Raw genomic sequence first — 18,633 nt, forward strand, 5'->3', positions numbered from 1 at the left:
TCGTCCGTCCATCCACTGGGAACTGGGGGTGGTGTATGACTGTGGCGGGAGGGGGGAGCCGGCCTTCCGGCCGCCCATTCTGATTTGGGCTGAGGAGCAGGCTAGTGGGGCTCCGCTGGGCCAGCTCGGGACCTGTCTCACTCCCCCCTCTCAGCCTCGCTCCCACTCCAGCCCAGGCACCGCCTCTTCCGCCGGCCCCTGCAGGGTCTCCTTCCCGTGCGGCGGCGGGCTGTACGTCAGCGCTCCCCCGCTCGCCCGCCACACACACCCTCCTCCTCCTCCTCCTCCTCCTCCCTTTCCTCCTCTCCTCTCCTCCTCCTTTCCTCCTCCTCCGCCCTCGCCCCCTCCCTCCCTCAGGCGGCAGCAGCAGCAGCAGCAGCAGCAGCAGCAGCGGGAGGAGCAGCAGCCGCGGCAGCAGCAGCACCACCAGCAGCAGGAACAGCAGCAGCAGCGGCGGCGGCGGCAGATCCCTCCCCAGCCATGGCCCTGTGAGGCAGCAGCACATGGCGGCCGCAGCAGCCATGAGCGCCCCCCCGACTCATACAACTCCCCCCTAGGACACCCGCCCGCCTGCCGGCTCAGCCCCCGACGACCCACCAGCCGCCCACCCAGCCCGCCCACCAGCCAACCGCCTCCAGCCGCCGCCGCCACCAAGGAAACCTCCGGCTCCTCACTCATCCTCCCCCGCCCCGTTTACCAGCCGCCGCCGCCGCCGCCGCCACCGGAGACCGAAGGGGGGAGCTCCCGGGGAGGGAGGGAGGGAGGGAAGGAAGGGGACGGACACCAGCCCGCCCGCCAGTCCAGCCGAGTCGCCGCCGCCGCCGCCGCCGCTGCTGCCGCCCGCCGGGCTGAGGGAGAGGAACGGGCGAGGGGAGGGGGAAGGGCAGCCTTCGCCAGGGACCTCCGCCCGCCGCTGCTGCCGCCGCCGCCGCCGCCGCCGGCCGGCCTGCCCACTTCACCTCATCGCTGCCGCCGCCTCCTCCCTGCTCCCGCTCCCCGCTCCTGCTCCCTCCTCCCGCGCCGCCGCCGCCGCCGCCCGCCATGGGAGTCCAGGCTTCCAGGATTACATCGAGAAACACTGCCCCCGAGCGCCGTGGTCCCGGTGGAGCCTGCAGAAGCTGGCCCCGGGGCAGCCTGGGGGGCGGCCGGCCGCCAGCGAACCCCCCCAGAACCCGCTGCGCCTCCTCATTGACGCCGACAACTGCCTGCACCGTCTCTACGGCGGCTTCTACCACGGACTGGTGAGCGGCGGCCAGTGGAACCACATGCTGGGCTACCTGGCGGCCCTGGCCAAGGCCTGCTTCAACGGCAACATCGAGCTCTTCGTCTTCTTCAACGGGGCCCTGGAGAAGGCCCGGCTGCACGAGTGGGTGAAGCGCCAGGGCAACGAGCGCCAGACGGCCCAGCAGATCGTCAGCCACGTCCAGAACAAGGGGACCCCGCCGCCCAAGGTCTGGTTCCTGCCGCCCGTCTGCATGGCCCACTGCATCCGACTGGCCCTCATCCGCTTCCACATCAAGGTAAGGGCCCCCCGCCCGGGGGGGCCCCTTCCCTGCCCCCACGCCCGCCCCTCCCCCACGCCTGGCACCAGCGCCCCCTCCGGCTAGGCTCCGGGCACCCCCACCCCGCCTCGCTCCCCCGGCATCACAGCGCCCCCTCCCCTCCCCGGGCATCGGTGCACCCTCGGCTCGCTTCGCCTCTCCCTTGCCAAGCTCCCCCTCGTTCCTTGGCATCCGAGCGCCCCCTCTCATCTCCCCTGGCATCGGCCCCCCGCCCTGGCCGTGGCATCGGCGTTGGCCCGGCCCCGACCTGAGAGGGAGAGCCCCCTGTCCGCCCACCGGGGGATGGATAGAATTGGCCCGAACGCCCGGGGAGGGGACGGGGGGTGGTCTCCCGGACGCCCAGGGGTTCAGCTCGTGGGGTTCGGGAAATCGTACACCTTTCCCTCCTTCCCGGATCTGCAAAATGTCGCCCCACATTGGCGGTGCTGGGGGCGGGGAGAGGGAGAGGAGACCGTGCCCGGGAGATGGGCATTTGGACCGAAAGTTGGCAGCGCGGGGCCTGCGGGGGGGGCCCGGAGCCGGGTCGCGGGGAAGTGGGAGCCCGGGGCGGAGCGGGCCCGAGGGGCGGGCCCTCCCTCCTTCGGGGGACTCCTTTTTTTTTTTTTTTGCTTTGCGTTGTGAATTCGGGTTTTCTCCCTCCAACGTTTTCCCCTTTTTTTCCTGGTGATGCGATATGGAGTTTTTGCTCGGACTTCTGTGTTGAGGGCTTTTGGAAGGTTTGGAGGGGCCTGATGAAAGAGTTTCGGAGAGACACTCGGTGTCGCCCTCCCCCACGCCCCGTATTTTTGTGTTGAGCCCTTATCACCGAGGGCCGAGTTCTATAGGAGTTACTTTCTCTAATAGCAACAGGTTCTACGTTGAAGAATCAAGGCAGCTTCCTAAAGCCAAAGTTTTAGTAAAAGCTAAAGTTAGATTAAATTGTGTTAAAAGACTCGCTAAATGGACTGTTCGTTGAGACAGAAAAAGTTGATTTTAGAACTCTATTGCTTCAGATCCCAGAGCCCTATTGCTAGTTTAACTTTTTTTTCTCTTAAAAGTAATAGTTTTGAAGCTGACATTTCGAATTTGTAGAAGTTGTGAATCATCCGGTCATCTTTAGAGTTAGTTTTGTTAGTTGGTGGCATATATGTAAGAGCCTGCAGATGAAACTGTAGGGTGTATTTTATATGCTTGCTATGAAAGGACTGTGGGAAGCCAAGATGTGTAACTGCGGAGAAACTTTGGATAAGCCGGGAAAGTCCGTGTGAGTGTGCCGACTCCTGTCGGGTCTCGCACAGTAAATACTCGGTGACCTTCAGAGCTGGGCACTGATCAGTAATCAGAGCTTACCGTGATCGGGCTCTGCCGCCTCGGCGGACCAGCCCTCGCTCCAACCAGAGCAGGGCTTCAGGGTACCGAGCATTTGCCGGAATGATGATGCACAAACGGGTGCCTGAAAACGTTGGGTTTTGGTGGGGTTTTTAAAGGGGAAACGAGCTCCATAGTCTTGTTTTATTTGGGGAGTAAATCTGAGGCCGTCCTTAGGTTCATTTACAACTCCTCCACCAGCTTTGTGGTCATTCTTTTATTTCTGCATGAAGCTGAACTTGAAGTTTTAGGAATTCTTCACTACTCAGTATAACTGCTTCCATAAAATGCAAGGAGAGTTCAGACTAAAATGATAGCGGAAGTCCCACCTCCAGTCATAATGCTATTGGTGAAAATGTTTTTTGAGTCTGTGGGTCGATGTATCCTGAGAAGTGATTGGCTCAAGGGAATAGGAAATGTACAGTGTATCACTACTCTTCATAAGTTACTATGAGAGGGAAGAGCTGCTTTTGGAGTGTATTTAAGTCTAAAGTTGAGTGGGGCTTCTTGTAAATGGGTGTAAAGGAAGCATTTTACGTGGTTCAGGCGTAATCATACTGCCAGAAGAAAATATGAAACTATCAGAACATAATTTTAAGTTATGTTACTTATTATTTATTATTATTTAAGTTAAGTTACTTATTTCAGAATGTTATTTAGAAGAGGGACAACTTTTACTTTGATAATAAAGGCCCTTTCCTCATCTTTAGCTGGTAAAGCCATTGAAATTTTTCATGAGTGTTAAAAACTTTGCTTTTTCTTGGAGTCCATTAGAGTGGCATTACTTTATCTTTTACCAATACACTGCTGAATTGTGAAAATGATTTGTTCATCTTTGTATCTCAGGATCCAGTCTTGTTCAGAGTGTGTAAACATCTACTTAATTGTGAAATTAAATAATTGTTAAATTAATAATGAGTGATTTTTTAAAATTAAGATTTACTGTTTCACTTAGATAACCAAACAAATATTTCAAAGAAATACTATTGATAGACTGTACAACTCTATAAAAATCTATATTAATTATGTAGATAAGCATATTAATTCATCACTTAGCTGGGAATCCCATCTGTCTGGAACAGAGCTGATAAAAAAATCTTTAAGTAGTCAAAAGGGTCCTTCACTGGAGTGGTCAGTCTTTGGTTTATAGCAAAGCCTCTCAGCCCCTTACTCAGAGCCTATTTATTATGTTCAGTGGAAGGTAAGCCCCTTGAGGGCAGTGATTTTCAAAATTTGACTTGTCTACCTAGCACCTGGTACAGCACTATTGAAACATAAGAGGCACTTATAAGGCTTGCTATCTGATTTCCCAGATTCTCTTTGCTTCCCAAGAAGCTCAGTTCAAATTCCACCTCCTTTGTATAATACATTTCCTGATGCTTCTAACTACTAGTGCTTTCCCCAGTTACTTTGGCTTTATTTTATATTTACTTATTTCAACTTCTTCCCAGTAGAATGTCAGCTCCTGGGGGCGGGGGAGAGAAGGACTGTTATTTCTGTCTTTGTATTCCCAGGGGGGTACATATGTAATAAATATGTATTGATTGCTATTAGAAGACTCTTGACATGGATACACCCATATTCCCTCCCCACCCCTGAAAAGAAGGGAAGGGAGAGGTATTAATGCTTATCTCTTCTTTGGAGAGAAGCCTGGTCATTATAATTACTTAGCATTCAGTAGAAGTTTAAGAAGGAAACAAAGTATTTAATACATTTTAAAGAGAATTCCACTAAATTTGTTTTTTATAAATATTTTGGCTTTTATAGTAAGGTTTTATTTCTTTGGAAAATGTACTTATATAGGGGGGGCAGCTAGGTGGTGCAGTGGATAAAGCACTGGCCCTGGACTCAGGAGGACCTGAGTTCAAATCCAGTCTCTGACACTTGACACTTACTAGCTGTGTGACCCTGGGCAAGTCACCTAACCCTCATTGCCCTGCAAAAAGAAAGAAAAGAAAATGTACTTATGTAGACTCTTTTCCCAAGGAACCCAGGTATGACAGTAAATCAAGGGCTGGGCTTTAGTTAGGAATAAATACTAGCTGTGTGATCTTGGTCAAGTCACTTAATCTCTGTTTGCTTCAGTATAATGGAAATAATAATAGCACTTTTCCCTGAGGGTTGTGGTGAAAATAAAATGGGATAGATAACATTTGTAAAGCACATTGGAAACTTTGCAGCTCTGTAAAATACTAGCTGTTACTGTGCTAGTTTATTGGCTAACTCAAATGGAAGACTGCAGGGTTTATTGTTGTTTGTTTGTTTTTAACCTATTCAGGTTTTGTGTACCTATCTGGGCTGACCATGCACTTCAGAGGACTTTTAGGCTTGTCCAGGGTCCCTGTAGCACACTCGTTTAGAATACCCATGGCATTTCTTGAAGTTCTTTTTCCCTATGGTCCCAGTTCCTCCCAGTTAACATGTGGCCTTGGGCAAGTCAGCTGATTGCACTGGGCTTTGATTTCCTCTTCTGTAAAGTGATGAGCTTGAGTGAAATTCTTTCTAACTCTAAAACCAGAGACACAGAAACTTAAATTGAAGTTCCAGTTCTGTTCCTACTTACTTACTTAAATGGTCTTTTGGCAGCTCTCACTCTACCTCTTTGGGCCTGGTGTCCTTATCATTAGGTGAGGGTATGGATGAGGCTTTCTCTAAGGTCCCCTCCAGCTCCAAATAGTATGATTCTATGAGGAATTGAAGTAAGGTCACTACCTATTTTTACTTATACTATTAAAAAGCCTAATCTGAATTCAGCTGTAGCTCGTATCATAGAAGATGTTCCCAATGCCTTGAGCTTCTTAACCTTTAAAACTGGAATGAATCCTGCTTATTTTTATTTGGGCACTTTGGTATTAAATTATTCTGTTTAAATTATCTGTGTTTTTCTTCAGGGTACATGCTCCCAAACTTGATTTGTAGGCGAGAGGCAGTTTTAAAGTGGGGTCATTCCAAACTTTGTATTGAGTTTTTCTTGCACATAAGTAGCATGTATGCTTTGTGACCTTAAGTGGGGGGGGGGGGGCGGGAATGATGAGACTGACTAGTATGAAATTGAAAATACTACAGATTTCTTTTTGGATGTCTTTACTAGCAAAAGTTCATTATTAAATAACACCATTCCTTTTGTATACTTTTAGAACATAGGGAATTGGTGATTCCAGAATTGATTGACCCATTCTGTTCTTTCACACCTGAGTAAACAGGTTTTTTTTAGTAGATTTTCTTAACTGAACTGTATGAGCCATTTAAAACCAAATTTATATAAAAATTATTTAAAATCTTGAACATCTTGGCCCCATTTTATACTCGCTAGGCTCAGCTATTTACAGGGTCAGAATAAATGCTTTGCTTAAATTTCATTCTCTTTTTCTCAGGATTGGAATTCTGTAAAGAAAAATTGAACTCTGTAAAAACATGGTTGAGATAAGTAAAATTTACATAAGGAAATAAATTTGTATTTTTGATATTGTTTCTTCCTGAAGTGTTTAGCAAACAAAATTTAGGAAGAACGGAGCAGGCTTTTGATGAGTAATCTTTGGAAGTCTATAAGAAACATTCTTATAATTTTTATTTTCTCTAATCTTTTGTAAAATTAAAAAATGTTTCCCACTTACATGTAATGACAATTTTTAACATTAATTTTTATAAATTTTGAATTCCAAATTCTCTGCTTACCTCCTTCCCCTCCCCTGTCCCCTGGGCAGGGAGGGGGGAGCAATTTTATATCAGTTATAAATGTGTGCAAAACATATTATTTCCATATTAGTCATGTTGTGAAAGAAGACACAGACCAAAAAAAAAAGACATAAAAAAATAAAGTGAAAAATAGTATGCTTTGATCTGTATTCAGACTCCCATCGGTTCTTTGGAAATAGAAAGCATTTTTCATCATTAATCCTTTTCAGTTGTCTGAGATCAATCATTGTATTGCTCAGGATAACTAAGTCATTCACAGTAGATCATTGCTGTTACTGTGTACATTGTTCTCCTGGTTCTGCTCATTCACTTTGCATCAATTTTTGTAAATCTTTCCAGCTTTTTCTGAAATCATTCTGCTTGTCATTTCTTATAGCACAATAGTATTACATCGCAAGCACATACCACAACTTGTTCAGCTATTCCCCAGTTGTTAGGCATACTTTCAATTACCAATTCTTTGCCACCACAAAAAGAGCTGTTAGAAATATATATATATATATATATATATTTTTTTTTTTAAATCTCTTTGGGATATAGATTTATTATTGGTATGGCTGAGTCAAAGGGTATGCACAGTTTGACAACCTTTTGAGCATAGTTCCAAATTGCTCTCCAGAATGGTCGAATTAGTTCACAACTCCACAAGTGCAGTATTGTTCCAGTTTTCTCACATCTACTCCAACATTTATCATTTTCGTTTTCTGTCACATTAGCCCATCTGAGGTGGTACCTCAGAATTGTTTTAATCTGCATTTCTTTAATCAGTAGTGATTTGGAGCATTTCTTCATATGATTATAGATAGCTTTGATTTCTTCTGAAAACTTCTTGTTCGTATCCTTTGGTCAATTATCAATTAGGGAATGACTTATATTCTTATGAATTTCACTCAGTTCTCTATATTTGAGAAATGAAGCCTTTTGCGGTAATCCATAGTTATATTCTTTAGAATTACATAAATGTTTTAGTTTCTCTGAGAATTCACAGCCTACAATTTAAGAAATTCTAAGAATTTGACTCTAGCCTAGTCCTATTTACAGTGCATATATCCCAGGAACTTGTGAGTAGCATCCATGGCTACCTGAGTTTGGGATTCTTAGAAGCTTTTCCATGATCTGATGATTGGTTGAATTTTTTCCCCCTGTTTTAAATCCTCTATGTTGTTTGAGTAAATCAACCTTTTGGTGCTTCAGTTTCCCAATCTATAAAATGACAGAATTGGATGAAATTACCTCTAATGGAACTATATGGTTCCATAGAATTCTATGTTCATCCATTAAATACCTACTTTTATTCTTCATGGCATAAAAGTGACATGTCTAAGCTTTATATTAGTCAAGTGTAAGCTGGTCCTCCCAAACTAGAAAGTCTTATCCAGCGGTGGAAATTGTCATGAAAATGTTTGGTAAGCAGTACAGAGGTTCTATTCAGTGTTGGTAGCTATAGCTGTGGGAAGATATTGGGACTATATAGTAAATATTTGACAAGAGATATTCTAGGAAGACAAGTCAGAAAAAGATAGGCTAAGGAGAGGCAGTGTGACGTAGTAAATAGAGGTCTGGCCATAATGACCAGCCTTTGAAATAATACTTTGTGTGACTGTGGGCAAGAAAGTTACTTAACTTCTTAGTTTCCCAAGTAACTTTTGTGTGTGTGTGTGTGTGTGGGTGGGTGGGTGAGGCAATGATGGTTAAGTGACTTGCCCAGGGTTACACAGCTAGTAGGTGTCAAGTGTCTGAGACTGGATTTAAACTCAGGTCCTCCTGAATCCAGGACCAGTGCTTTATCCACCGCACCACCTAGTTGCTCCGCTAAGTAATTCTTGGTTTGGTTTTTGTTTTTGTTTTTTGGTGAGGCAATTGGGGTTAAGTGACTTGCCCAGGGTTACACCACTAGTAAATGTTAAGTGTCTGAGACTGGATTTGAACTCAGGTCCTCCTGAATACAGGTCTGGTGCTCTATCCACTGCACCACCTAGCTGCCCCCTCCCCCAAGTAACTTTTTTTTTTTAATAGTGAGGCAGTTGGGGTTAAGTGACTTGCCTAGGGTCACATAGCTAGTAAGCATTAAGTGTCTGAGGCTGGATTTGAACTCAGGTGCTCGTGACTCCAGGGTCGATGCTCTATCCACTGTGCCACCTAGCTGCCCCCCAAATAACTCTTTAAAAACAAAGTCAGTCCCTTATTTTATTTTTCCACTGCTGCAGAGTCCTGTTTAGCTATTTTTTTTATCAGTGAATAAACAGTTTGGAAAATTAATCTGTCCTTCTGATACTCATTGAGGGTTAAAATGCAACAAACAAAAAAGACATCCCTTAATACATAGCTGCATAGTCTAACAAAATCAGTTTCCACATTAACCATGTCCAAAATTCATCACCTATCAATCAGTCACTTGTTTCATCTTCATTCTTTTGGATTTGTATCTTTTTAAAGTCTTTCCAAGTTGTTTTTCTCTATGTTGTTTTTGTTGTATAAATTGTTCTGCTTCTATTCACTTTAGTCTGCATCAGTTCTAAGAGGTCTTACCGTAGTGTCCTCTGAAATTGATCATTTATTTCTTATGGTACAATAACATTTCATTACATTAACATGCCATAGATTGTTTTACCATTCTCCAATAGAAGGACATTCTTTTAGTTTCTGATTTTTGGCTACCATGAAAAGAGCTGCATGAATGTTTTTATACATGTAGATCTTCTTCCTCTTTCCTTTGTGTATAGACAGCACTGGTATAGCTGGATCAAAGGTTATGCACAGTTTCTGGTTATACTTCTAACTTGCATTCCACAGTGGTTTGACTACTTCAGAGCATCACCAGCAGCACACTTGTGCCTGTTTTCTCACACCCCATCTACCATTTGTCATTTTCCTCTCTTTTCATCTTTTCCAAACTGACAGGTGTGAGGCAAAATCTTAAAGTTGTTTTAATTTGTATTTATTCAATTAGTGATTTCTAGAGTATTTTTTCATGATTGTTGATAAATTGGATTTTTTTCTTTGAAAACTTCTTGTTCTTTTGAATACTTTGACCATTTATTTATTGGGGAATGACTTGTATTCATATGTATTTGAATTAATTTCTTATCTTGATTATGAGACTTAGAAAACCTTGTAGCAAATATTTTCTTAGTTCTGTTACTTCATCTTCTGTAATATCCTCATTTATACAGATGAGGAAACTGAGACCCAGAAAGTTTATCACATCTGGAGTGACATGGGTAAATTGCAAAGCCAGGATAAAAACCCAGTTCCTCAGACCACAGTTGAGTTAATATGTAAAAAGTTTTCCAGACACATAGTGCTAAATAAATACTACCACCACCACCACCTTTTCACTACTATAATGGGCTACTCCTGCTTTGTTTTTCCTTACTTTCAAAAGTTGCTGAATTCATGGCATTTTGAACTATTTATTTACTTGGTTCCCCATACCCCCCCAGTATTTGTGTTTGTTTGGTTTTTTAAACAACTATATTCATCTTATTTAGATTAATATAAATACAGTCTTGTTCATGTAAAATTGCGTATTTGTCAAGAATTATTGTTTTTGTTTTTAATAAGAGTATTTAGTTAAACATTTGTATTGACATAATGCAATTCTATATTTTCATAAATAGGTTTATGGTTAAAATTAATGCCAGTTTTCTCTACATTTTAAAGTATTGTGCAAACGTTTCTTTTTGCTCACCTCCATCTTCTATAGTTCTGCAGTTTTATAAAAATATTCTCCAGTACAGCACATTATTGACCAAAATCCTGTCATACTGCTGATACATGATAAATTTAACAAACATGAAGCAAAGCTACAAGCAAGTATAAAAACCTAAATATTTGTGACTGAAGGTTAGTTTAATATTATGCTGTCACTCACAATTAAGACTTGTGATTTCAGTGTCACTTTATCTTCAGACCAACTAGAACCTATTTTTAACTAAATGGAAATCACACCTTTTTTATGGGTAAGGTACTTGTCTGCTACTTTAACTGACGAATCATTTATCTGGTATCTTCTCTATACATGCAATGGGCACTGTTCTAGTTTCCAAGGATTCAGAAACAAAATGGGAAGAGTTGTTGCTGTTAGTCAGCACCAGTGCTCTGCTTCAAAGAATACATCTTAAAATTGTACACTTGGGTGGATCTCTAGATATCATGTCGTCCCACCATCAGAGAGGAAGTGATTTCCTTGACTTCGCTCAGTGGAGCATGAGTTCCAGAAAAAGCCACGCTTTGGATTGAAGCTCGTCTGGTTTCCTCAAGATTTCTTGTGTTCTACTATCCCTACTTACATCAAGCTGAATGTTTCTAGGCATCATACCTAGAATGTTGATTTAAACTTGACAATAAATTATTAGCAGAGGAGATGGTTGGTATTCCGTGATTTGGAATGATAAATTCTGTTACTTAGAAACACAAACCTTTTGAACCTGTTGTTACTTGGTGTTTAGGAAGTGATTTAGAATGAGTCAAATGATTAATTATATGCTTGTTGTTATCTTGGAAATAAGGAAGAATTGCATTTGAATTCTACCTTAGACACTTATTAGCTGTATGACTCTGGGTAAGTCCCTTAACCTCCCTCAGCCTGCATTTCCTCATCTGTAAAATGGGACTCATAATATCACCTAATTCATAGGGCTGCTCTGAGGCTCAGATAAGAATATAAAGCACTTTGCAAGTCTAAAAGTGATACACAAATCTTACCTATTATTATCCTCATTCTTAGCTTAGTATAGGGCCAGCATGATTGGTGTGCCAGCATTCGAGAGACGTAACATTAAAGAAACTTCAGCCAATCCAGACTACTGGAGGGCTTTTAGTTTGATGGACCACTGACTCAGATTGGACATTTTTCACCTGTAACAACACTAAACTTTATTTAGGGGGGCAATGAGGGTTAAGTGACTTGCCCAGGTTCACACAGCTAGTAAGTGTCAAGTGTCTGTGGCCGAATTTGAACTCGGGTCCTCCTGAATCCAGGGCCAGTGTTTTATCCACTGCGTCACCTTGCTGCCCCTAAACGTTTTAATAAAATAACATTTTTCCAACTTTTTTTGTGTGTTTTTTGTTTGTTTTTTGGTTAGGCATTTGGGGTTAAGTGACTTGCCCAACATCACACAGCTAGTTAAGTGTCAAGTGTCTGAGGCTGGATTTGAGCTTAGGTCCTCCTCAATCCAGGGCTGGGGCTTTATCCACTGGGTCACCTAGCTGCCCCCAACTTTTTTTTTTAAAGATAGAGTTGATAATCACAAATTTTTAAATTCAGTAAATGGACTAGTTAGCTACTAGCAATTAACATTGAGTTATGGTCTCTAAGTTTCTAAAATGTCAGTATCACCATCACGATCATCATTTATCAGGGCTGGCATTTATATAGCACTGTACAAATATCTCATTTTACCCTCACAACAAGAGGTGGGTGCCCTGATTATCCACATTTATGAATGAGGAAACTGAGGCTTAGGGAGGTTAGGTGACTTGCACCTCTAGTGTCTGAAGCAAGTTTGAACTCAGGTCATCCTGACTCCAGGTCCGGGATTATTATCCATTTCAATACCCAGCTACCTCTTTAAGTATCCCCGGTAATAGGAAATATTTGAGATCCTTGTAAAAGATGATTTAGGTCACTCTCTACTTTGGGTTGACAGAGGATCAGAATAGTGTACCAACTAAATATAGCAGTACTCAACATGAATACTAATGTTTTCTTATGGCTTTAATAGTAATGCTTTTCTGTTTTAACTTCAGTTGTGACTGACTCTCATAGACCACATAGCACACCAATACTGTCCAAGAAAAGGCAAAGATACTGGGGTGGTTTGCCATTTCTTTTTCCAGTAGATTTAGGCAAACAGGTTAAGTGACTAGCTCAGTGTCATACAGCTTGTAAGTGTCTAAGGCCAAATTTGAACCCAGGTCTTTAATTTTAGTACCAAAGTAACATTAGGGTTTTTGTCTTTGTTTTTGTTTTGAGGGGCAGTGAGGGTTAAGTGACTTACCCAGGGTCACACAGCTAGTAAGTATCCAGTGTCTGAGACCAGATCTGAACTCAGGTCCTCCTGAATCCAGGGTCAGTGCTTAATCTACTGTGCCACCTAGCTGTCCCTATAACATTAGTTGTTGAGGAATAAATAAGTATGAGGAGAGGCTTTTTTGGTTGTGAACTTTGCTTCTCAGAGACAGGTGTGTTTCACAATGAAATATATTACTAATATATGTCATGGCATATATAATTGACCTTTTTCTAAATCTTACCATAAAAGCTTCCTCCTAATTGGGGTTGACTTTTTATACTCTCACACTGATGGGCGGGAACATTGATGGTGGGGGGAACACAAGAACTGCACTGGAAATTGATTGCCAGAGACAGTTTGCAGTTAACAAAGATTAGTAAGAATGTATTGTGAGGTGTCATTGGATTTAAGCTAAAATATCCTATGTGGGGGAGTGAAAAGACTGCCTTTGTATATCCCTCATAGTTTTAAATGTATCCACAGAGAAAGAAGCAGAATTAGTAGATGGAATATCAATGAATTTACAGAAGACAAAGTCCAAGAAAGGAGCCCCCTCAGAGCCCCTCAAGTATCTATGCAACAAATGTCCAAAGTTTAGGGAACAAACAGGAGAAAGCAGAGGCATGTACCACAAGGGGGCACATTTGACTGAGTACATCACTGAGACCTCATGGAGTGAATCCCATGACTGGACTGTGATTCTAGATGAGTAGACTGTAATCACAAGAAACAGTATAGGTAAAAGAGGGGATGGGGTAGCATTGCATATTGAAAATGAAGTCCAGGCACCAGAGGAAAGAAACAAGAGAAAGTATTTGGCTGAAGGTCAAGTGGAAGTAGAGGAAAAGAAGCGACTTTATCACTGGTAGATTCTTTTTGTTTTTAAAGTTTTTGGACATTGTTTATTGAAAAGTGATCTTGGTGTTTACAGTTTTATGTACATAGAGGGAGCTGCGATGAAAATATATCTTCCCGGTGATAAATGTCAGTGATTAAGCTATGGCTGAGTAGAAAACTGAACTGAACACACATCTACTGGCATTGTAAAAAGGTGTTCATAAATGCAAAAATAAACAGAAATCACACTCAAAAAATAAATTTTTCTGATGATTGTCATCACAGCATTGTGCATTTTGTCCAATTGTCATCTTTTTTTTAAATTAAGAATGTTTTTCAGAGAGCTATAGAAAACACTAGTGAGAAGGTTCTTTGGGTTAATCATTAAAGAGATAAGTGGGGAAAGTATTTGTGTGTGTGTATGTATGTGTGTGTATGAGAATTAAAGAATCATGGAATTCTAGAGTTGGAAGAGACCTTCCTCAAAGTGATTAAGTAACTTGCCCAGTGCCACAAGTCACCAAGTAATGGTAGAACTGGGCCTCAAAATCTATTTGATGCATGTATGTGACCTAATTACCAACTATATTCAAATGCTATCATTGGTAAATTCTATAGACTATTTGTACCAAAAGGGAAAATAGATGAGTTTGGGAGACAGATCACAAGTCTGACCCAGAGGAATGATGTAGTAGTGATGGAGAACTTTCATTATCTAAACATTATCTAAACATGTATCAAAATAGGCTCTCTTTCTCCCTTTCACTACATCTTCTCCCTTCCCCCTGTCCCTTATCCTGATTAAGAAAAAAGGCAGAGCAAATAACAACTTTTTGACTTTCCTTAGTGATAATTTCATCCTTCAAAGGGTGGAGGAACTAACAAGGGAAAATTCTATTTTGAATCTGATTCTAACTATTAGGGGGTACTGGTTGCTAGGGTGTAAATAATGGGAATTTGGGGTGTGTGTGATAATTCCATCTTAGAGTTTGTGCTAGAATAATGAAGGAAATTTAGATATAGTCACATAGTCCAACACGTTAGCAGTTATAAGACAGTAATCAAGCATTTATTAAGTTCTTACTATGTGCCAGGTACCTTATTAAGTCCTGGGGGTACAAATACAAGGAAAAATACTAAGTCTCTGCTCTCAAAGAACTTATATCCTAATAGGGAAAGACAACAGTAAAAGGATTTAAAGAGTTAGGCTTTGATGGGTAGGGAGGGTACCCTCTAGAGGACATGGTAAAGGGCAAAGTCACAAACAGGAGAAGAATGCAAGAGTTTGGGAGTCCTTCCTCTAAATGGAGGTTTGTGGAGGAACACCACCATAGCGGTGGAGAAATGTACCAGGGGGCTGAAGGAACTGAGTCATGGTGGCAAAGTCCAATGGGTCAGGATGCCTGGGAGAATAAAGTACCCCTTGATTTGGGGAAAGTATGATTCTGTTAAGTCAGAAGATTCAGGCAAGCCAGTAGAAGAGGAATTAGAGGTACTGAAATTCCAAAACTACAAAGGGAAGCAATTCAGTGTGGAAGAAAATGGGATTTGTTTTTAGATGTTAATGTGGATGCACAGGGCATATGGCAATCGGCATAGATTTTAGAAAGAAATGTACAAAAGATAGAACCAAGATGAGGTAACAAAGAATTAGTATGAATGTACACAGTCCCGTAAAGATGGTATTAGGAAAGCTAAAACTCTGGAACAATCTGAGGCTGGTTTGGTTTTTTTAACTATTTTGGGAATTACAAGAGGATCAAGAAATGATAAGACTTTTGCTCGGGGTAGATAAGGTGATGAACTGTTCAGTTGTTTTTTTTTTTTTTTTAATCTCCATTTCTTTGCAAAGGAGAATGACTTTTACAAGGAGAATGGCAGAATAAAAATGATTAACAGAGACTTTCTATTAAATATAAAGAAGGAGATCTAATAGGAGAGCACCCAGCTGCTCTTGATGAATTCATTTCCCTCACCCAGAGGAGCTATGTCAGTCATCTGGCCCTGAAAGACCTGGCAGATGAGATGGTTGAGCTATTGTTGGTGATATTTGCAAGGTCGAGGGAAATCAGATTGGTGATGAGTAGACTAATTTTCTTTCTTTCTTTCTTTCTTTTTTTTAAGTGAGGCAATTGGGGTTAAGTGACTTGCCCAGGGTCACACAGCTAGTAAGTGTTAAGTGTCTGAGGTGAGGTTTGAACTCAGGTACTCCTGACTCCAGGGCCGGTGCTCTATCCACTGCACCACCTAGCTGCCCCGAGTAGACTAATTTTCAAAAGTGGGATGAAAAAAGCATTGACTAACCCTAGGCCACTGAGCTTGACAAAGAGTTAGCATGATCTCATCAAGAACAGCTCTTGTCATATAAACTTTGTTGTTGTTTTTGACACATTGTTAAACTCATAGATGGAAGAATACTGTGAATATAGTTTACCTTGATTTGAATAAAATATTTTAGCAAACTATTCTTGTGGAGACAATATAGAGAGATGAATTAGCCAATACAGTTAGATTCAGAACCAGTAGGGTGGCCAGACTGAAATAGTAGTTCTTGTTTCATTGTCTGTCAAGGAGTACTCCAGGGTTATAGGCATGGTCCTTTACTATTTAACATTTTAATCAATGATGTGGATAAATGTACTCATGGAATGCTAATTAATTTTGCATATGACATAAAGCTGGGAACAATAGCTAACTGTGAGGGGCAATGGAAGGATTCAAAAGGTTTTTTAAAGACTAGAGCATTGGGCTTGATCTAATAAGAGGAAATTCAATAGACATAAATGTAAAGTCTTGCACTTGAGTCTAAAAAAACATCAATGTAAGTGTGGGTAGAGAGCTGTTTTGGAAAAGCTGGAGGCTTCAGTGGACAGCAAGCATAATAGGAGTCTGCAGTATAATATGGCAGCTTAAAAAGCTCTTATATAGGTTCTGGTACTAGGAAGATGAAGTACTTTTGCTGTATTTCATCCGGAGTATTATTTTTGGTTCTGGGCAAGATGGTTTAAGAAGTTCATTGATAAGTTGGAGTGTGCAGAGGCTAGCTGATGGGATGATGAAGGGCTGTGAGTCTATGACATATGATGATGATTTGAAGAAGTTGCACCTGTTTAGCCTGAAAAAGAGAATACTCAAGAGACAAGATAGCTAAGTTTGTCCTCTTTGACCTTAAAGGGCAGCAGCCAGGTGCAATGGGTGTAAGTCACAAAGAGGCAAAATTGTATCTGTGTTGTCCAAAAGTGGATTGGACTTCTAGAGGTAAAGGATTTATTTCCCTTCTTTGGAGGTCTTAAAGTAGAGGCTTGACCACTTGTTGAGTGTGCATTTTCTCCTGTCTCAATTCCATTGTATTCAGTTTTTGGTTCTTTCTACTTCACTTGTGGTAGTCATTGTGACATTGTTTTCTTGGTTCTGCTTACTTTACCCTGCCTCTGTTATGTAGGTCTTCCCAAGTTTGTCTGAATTCTTTGTATTCATTGTTGCTTACTGTACTGTGATATTCCATTACATTTGTTGTATATGCCAGTTTGTTACAGCCATCCTCCAGTTGTTGACCATCTATTTTTCCCCCTAGTTCTATCTCCTACTATCATAATAAATGTTACTATGACTATTTTGGTGTATATGGGACCTTCACTTCTATCTTTTGACCTTTTTGTAAGTGTATGGCTATCAATGGAATCTCTGAGGAAGAGGTTGTGACTATTTTCAGTCACCTTTTAAAGAATAATTCCAAGTTGCTTTTCAGAAAGGAGTGGTTGAACCAATTCACATTTCCATCAAAAATGTGTTAATCTTATCTTTTCAAAATCCCTCCAAAAAGTATTATTGTCATCTTTTGTCATCTTTTCCAACTTTCTGTTTATTAAGTAATACTTTATACGCTCCAACCTCTAGCTTTATTTCATTTTACTCCCTTTCATGTACTTTGTTTTGGTCAGATTTGGCTTATTATTTCTTCTCTGGTCAACATGCCATGTTTTTTGCTTTATGCATTTACAGAAGCTGTCTACCATGTATGGAATAGACTCCTTCATTTTTTGCTTGTTAGAATCTTCAAAGGCAGTGTGGTATAGCAAAGTGTAGTACTTTAATTCTGTGATGGGCGCCTATTCAGGATAAGTATTGGTCCTGACGTGTTTTTTTCAGCTGTGTGAACATGGACAAGTCACTTATTTCTCTCTGCCTCTGTTTACTGTTCTATAAAATGGAGATAGTACCTGTAAAACTTCATAGGGTTGTTAGGATCAACTGATATCTGTAAATATATGCAAACCTTTGTAGCTTTTATAATACTACACAAATGTCATCTAATATATCTCATCTTTTTATCAAAGCTTAGCCTTTCTTTATTCCCCACTTGCTAGTATCTCCTCCTTCAAATTATCTTGTATATTATATTCCTCTGTAAACTCTTTTAGGGCAATGACTGTTTTTATTTTTGTATTTTTTAAAATATTTTATAAGTAGTAGGTACTTTATGTTGACTTGAAATTGATAGGTGAAACGGCTATGATTAGCTCCCTAGTTTATGGAAGTAACTTTACTTGGGACCAGCTATTAGAAAAAGATGTTAGTGGGAATACCTTAAACATATCAGCTACCTCGCTTTTTTTTTTTTTTTTTGGTAGGGAAAGGAAGGAGACAAAAAAGGTTTTCTCTGCTTCCTTTCCTGGTGAATTTTGTTATCAGTCTGTTGGGTTTTTTTTCCATACAAAAAGGTTATATTTGTCATATAAGAACTGGGAACTAACACATTTATTTATTGAAGTTTCATTTCCTTTCCTACAAAGTACAATAATAGCTTTGTAAAGTCACTGGTAGTGTATAGTTGGGCTCAGGAATTAATCAGAGCTTAGTTCATAGCATCACAGTTTTAGAGCTTTAAAAATTAATATTGCCCATTTCCTCCTTTTATAGATGAGAAAACTGAGACCCACTGAAGTTGAATGACTTGAATTGTTAATAAATAGCAGAATTAGTCTTTGGACCCAGGTCTACTGACTTAAAATCAATTGTTCTATTACACTGTTCTATTCTCCTATTAAAAATGCAAATAATTTAGTTTCTGTAATGTTTAGACAGATCAAAGGTAGAAATACTTGTTTTCTATGACCTTTATAAAACTGAGAATAATGTTTATATATTACTTGCTTTTAAAAAAATTAAGTTGC

At 41.1% G+C, this 18,633-nt stretch overlaps 1 protein-coding gene across 1 annotated transcript in view; it reads left to right on the forward strand.

The window, feature by feature from the left end:
* Positions 1-1,058: 1,058 nt before the first annotated feature.
* FAM120A (family with sequence similarity 120A) overlaps positions 1,059-18,633 on the forward strand; it is a 156,247-nt gene continuing 138,672 nt past the window's right edge. Inside the window, 1 exon segment of the mRNA XM_043984196.1 lies at positions 1,059-1,520. Within this exon segment, the coding sequence (XP_043840131.1) occupies positions 1,266-1,520 (255 nt within the window). The 5' untranslated portion in view covers positions 1,059-1,265.

The sequence above is a fragment of the Dromiciops gliroides genome, chromosome 1, assembly GCF_019393635.1.
Source record: "Dromiciops gliroides isolate mDroGli1 chromosome 1, mDroGli1.pri, whole genome shotgun sequence".
Classification (NCBI taxonomy): Eukaryota; Metazoa; Chordata; class Mammalia; order Microbiotheria; family Microbiotheriidae; genus Dromiciops; species Dromiciops gliroides.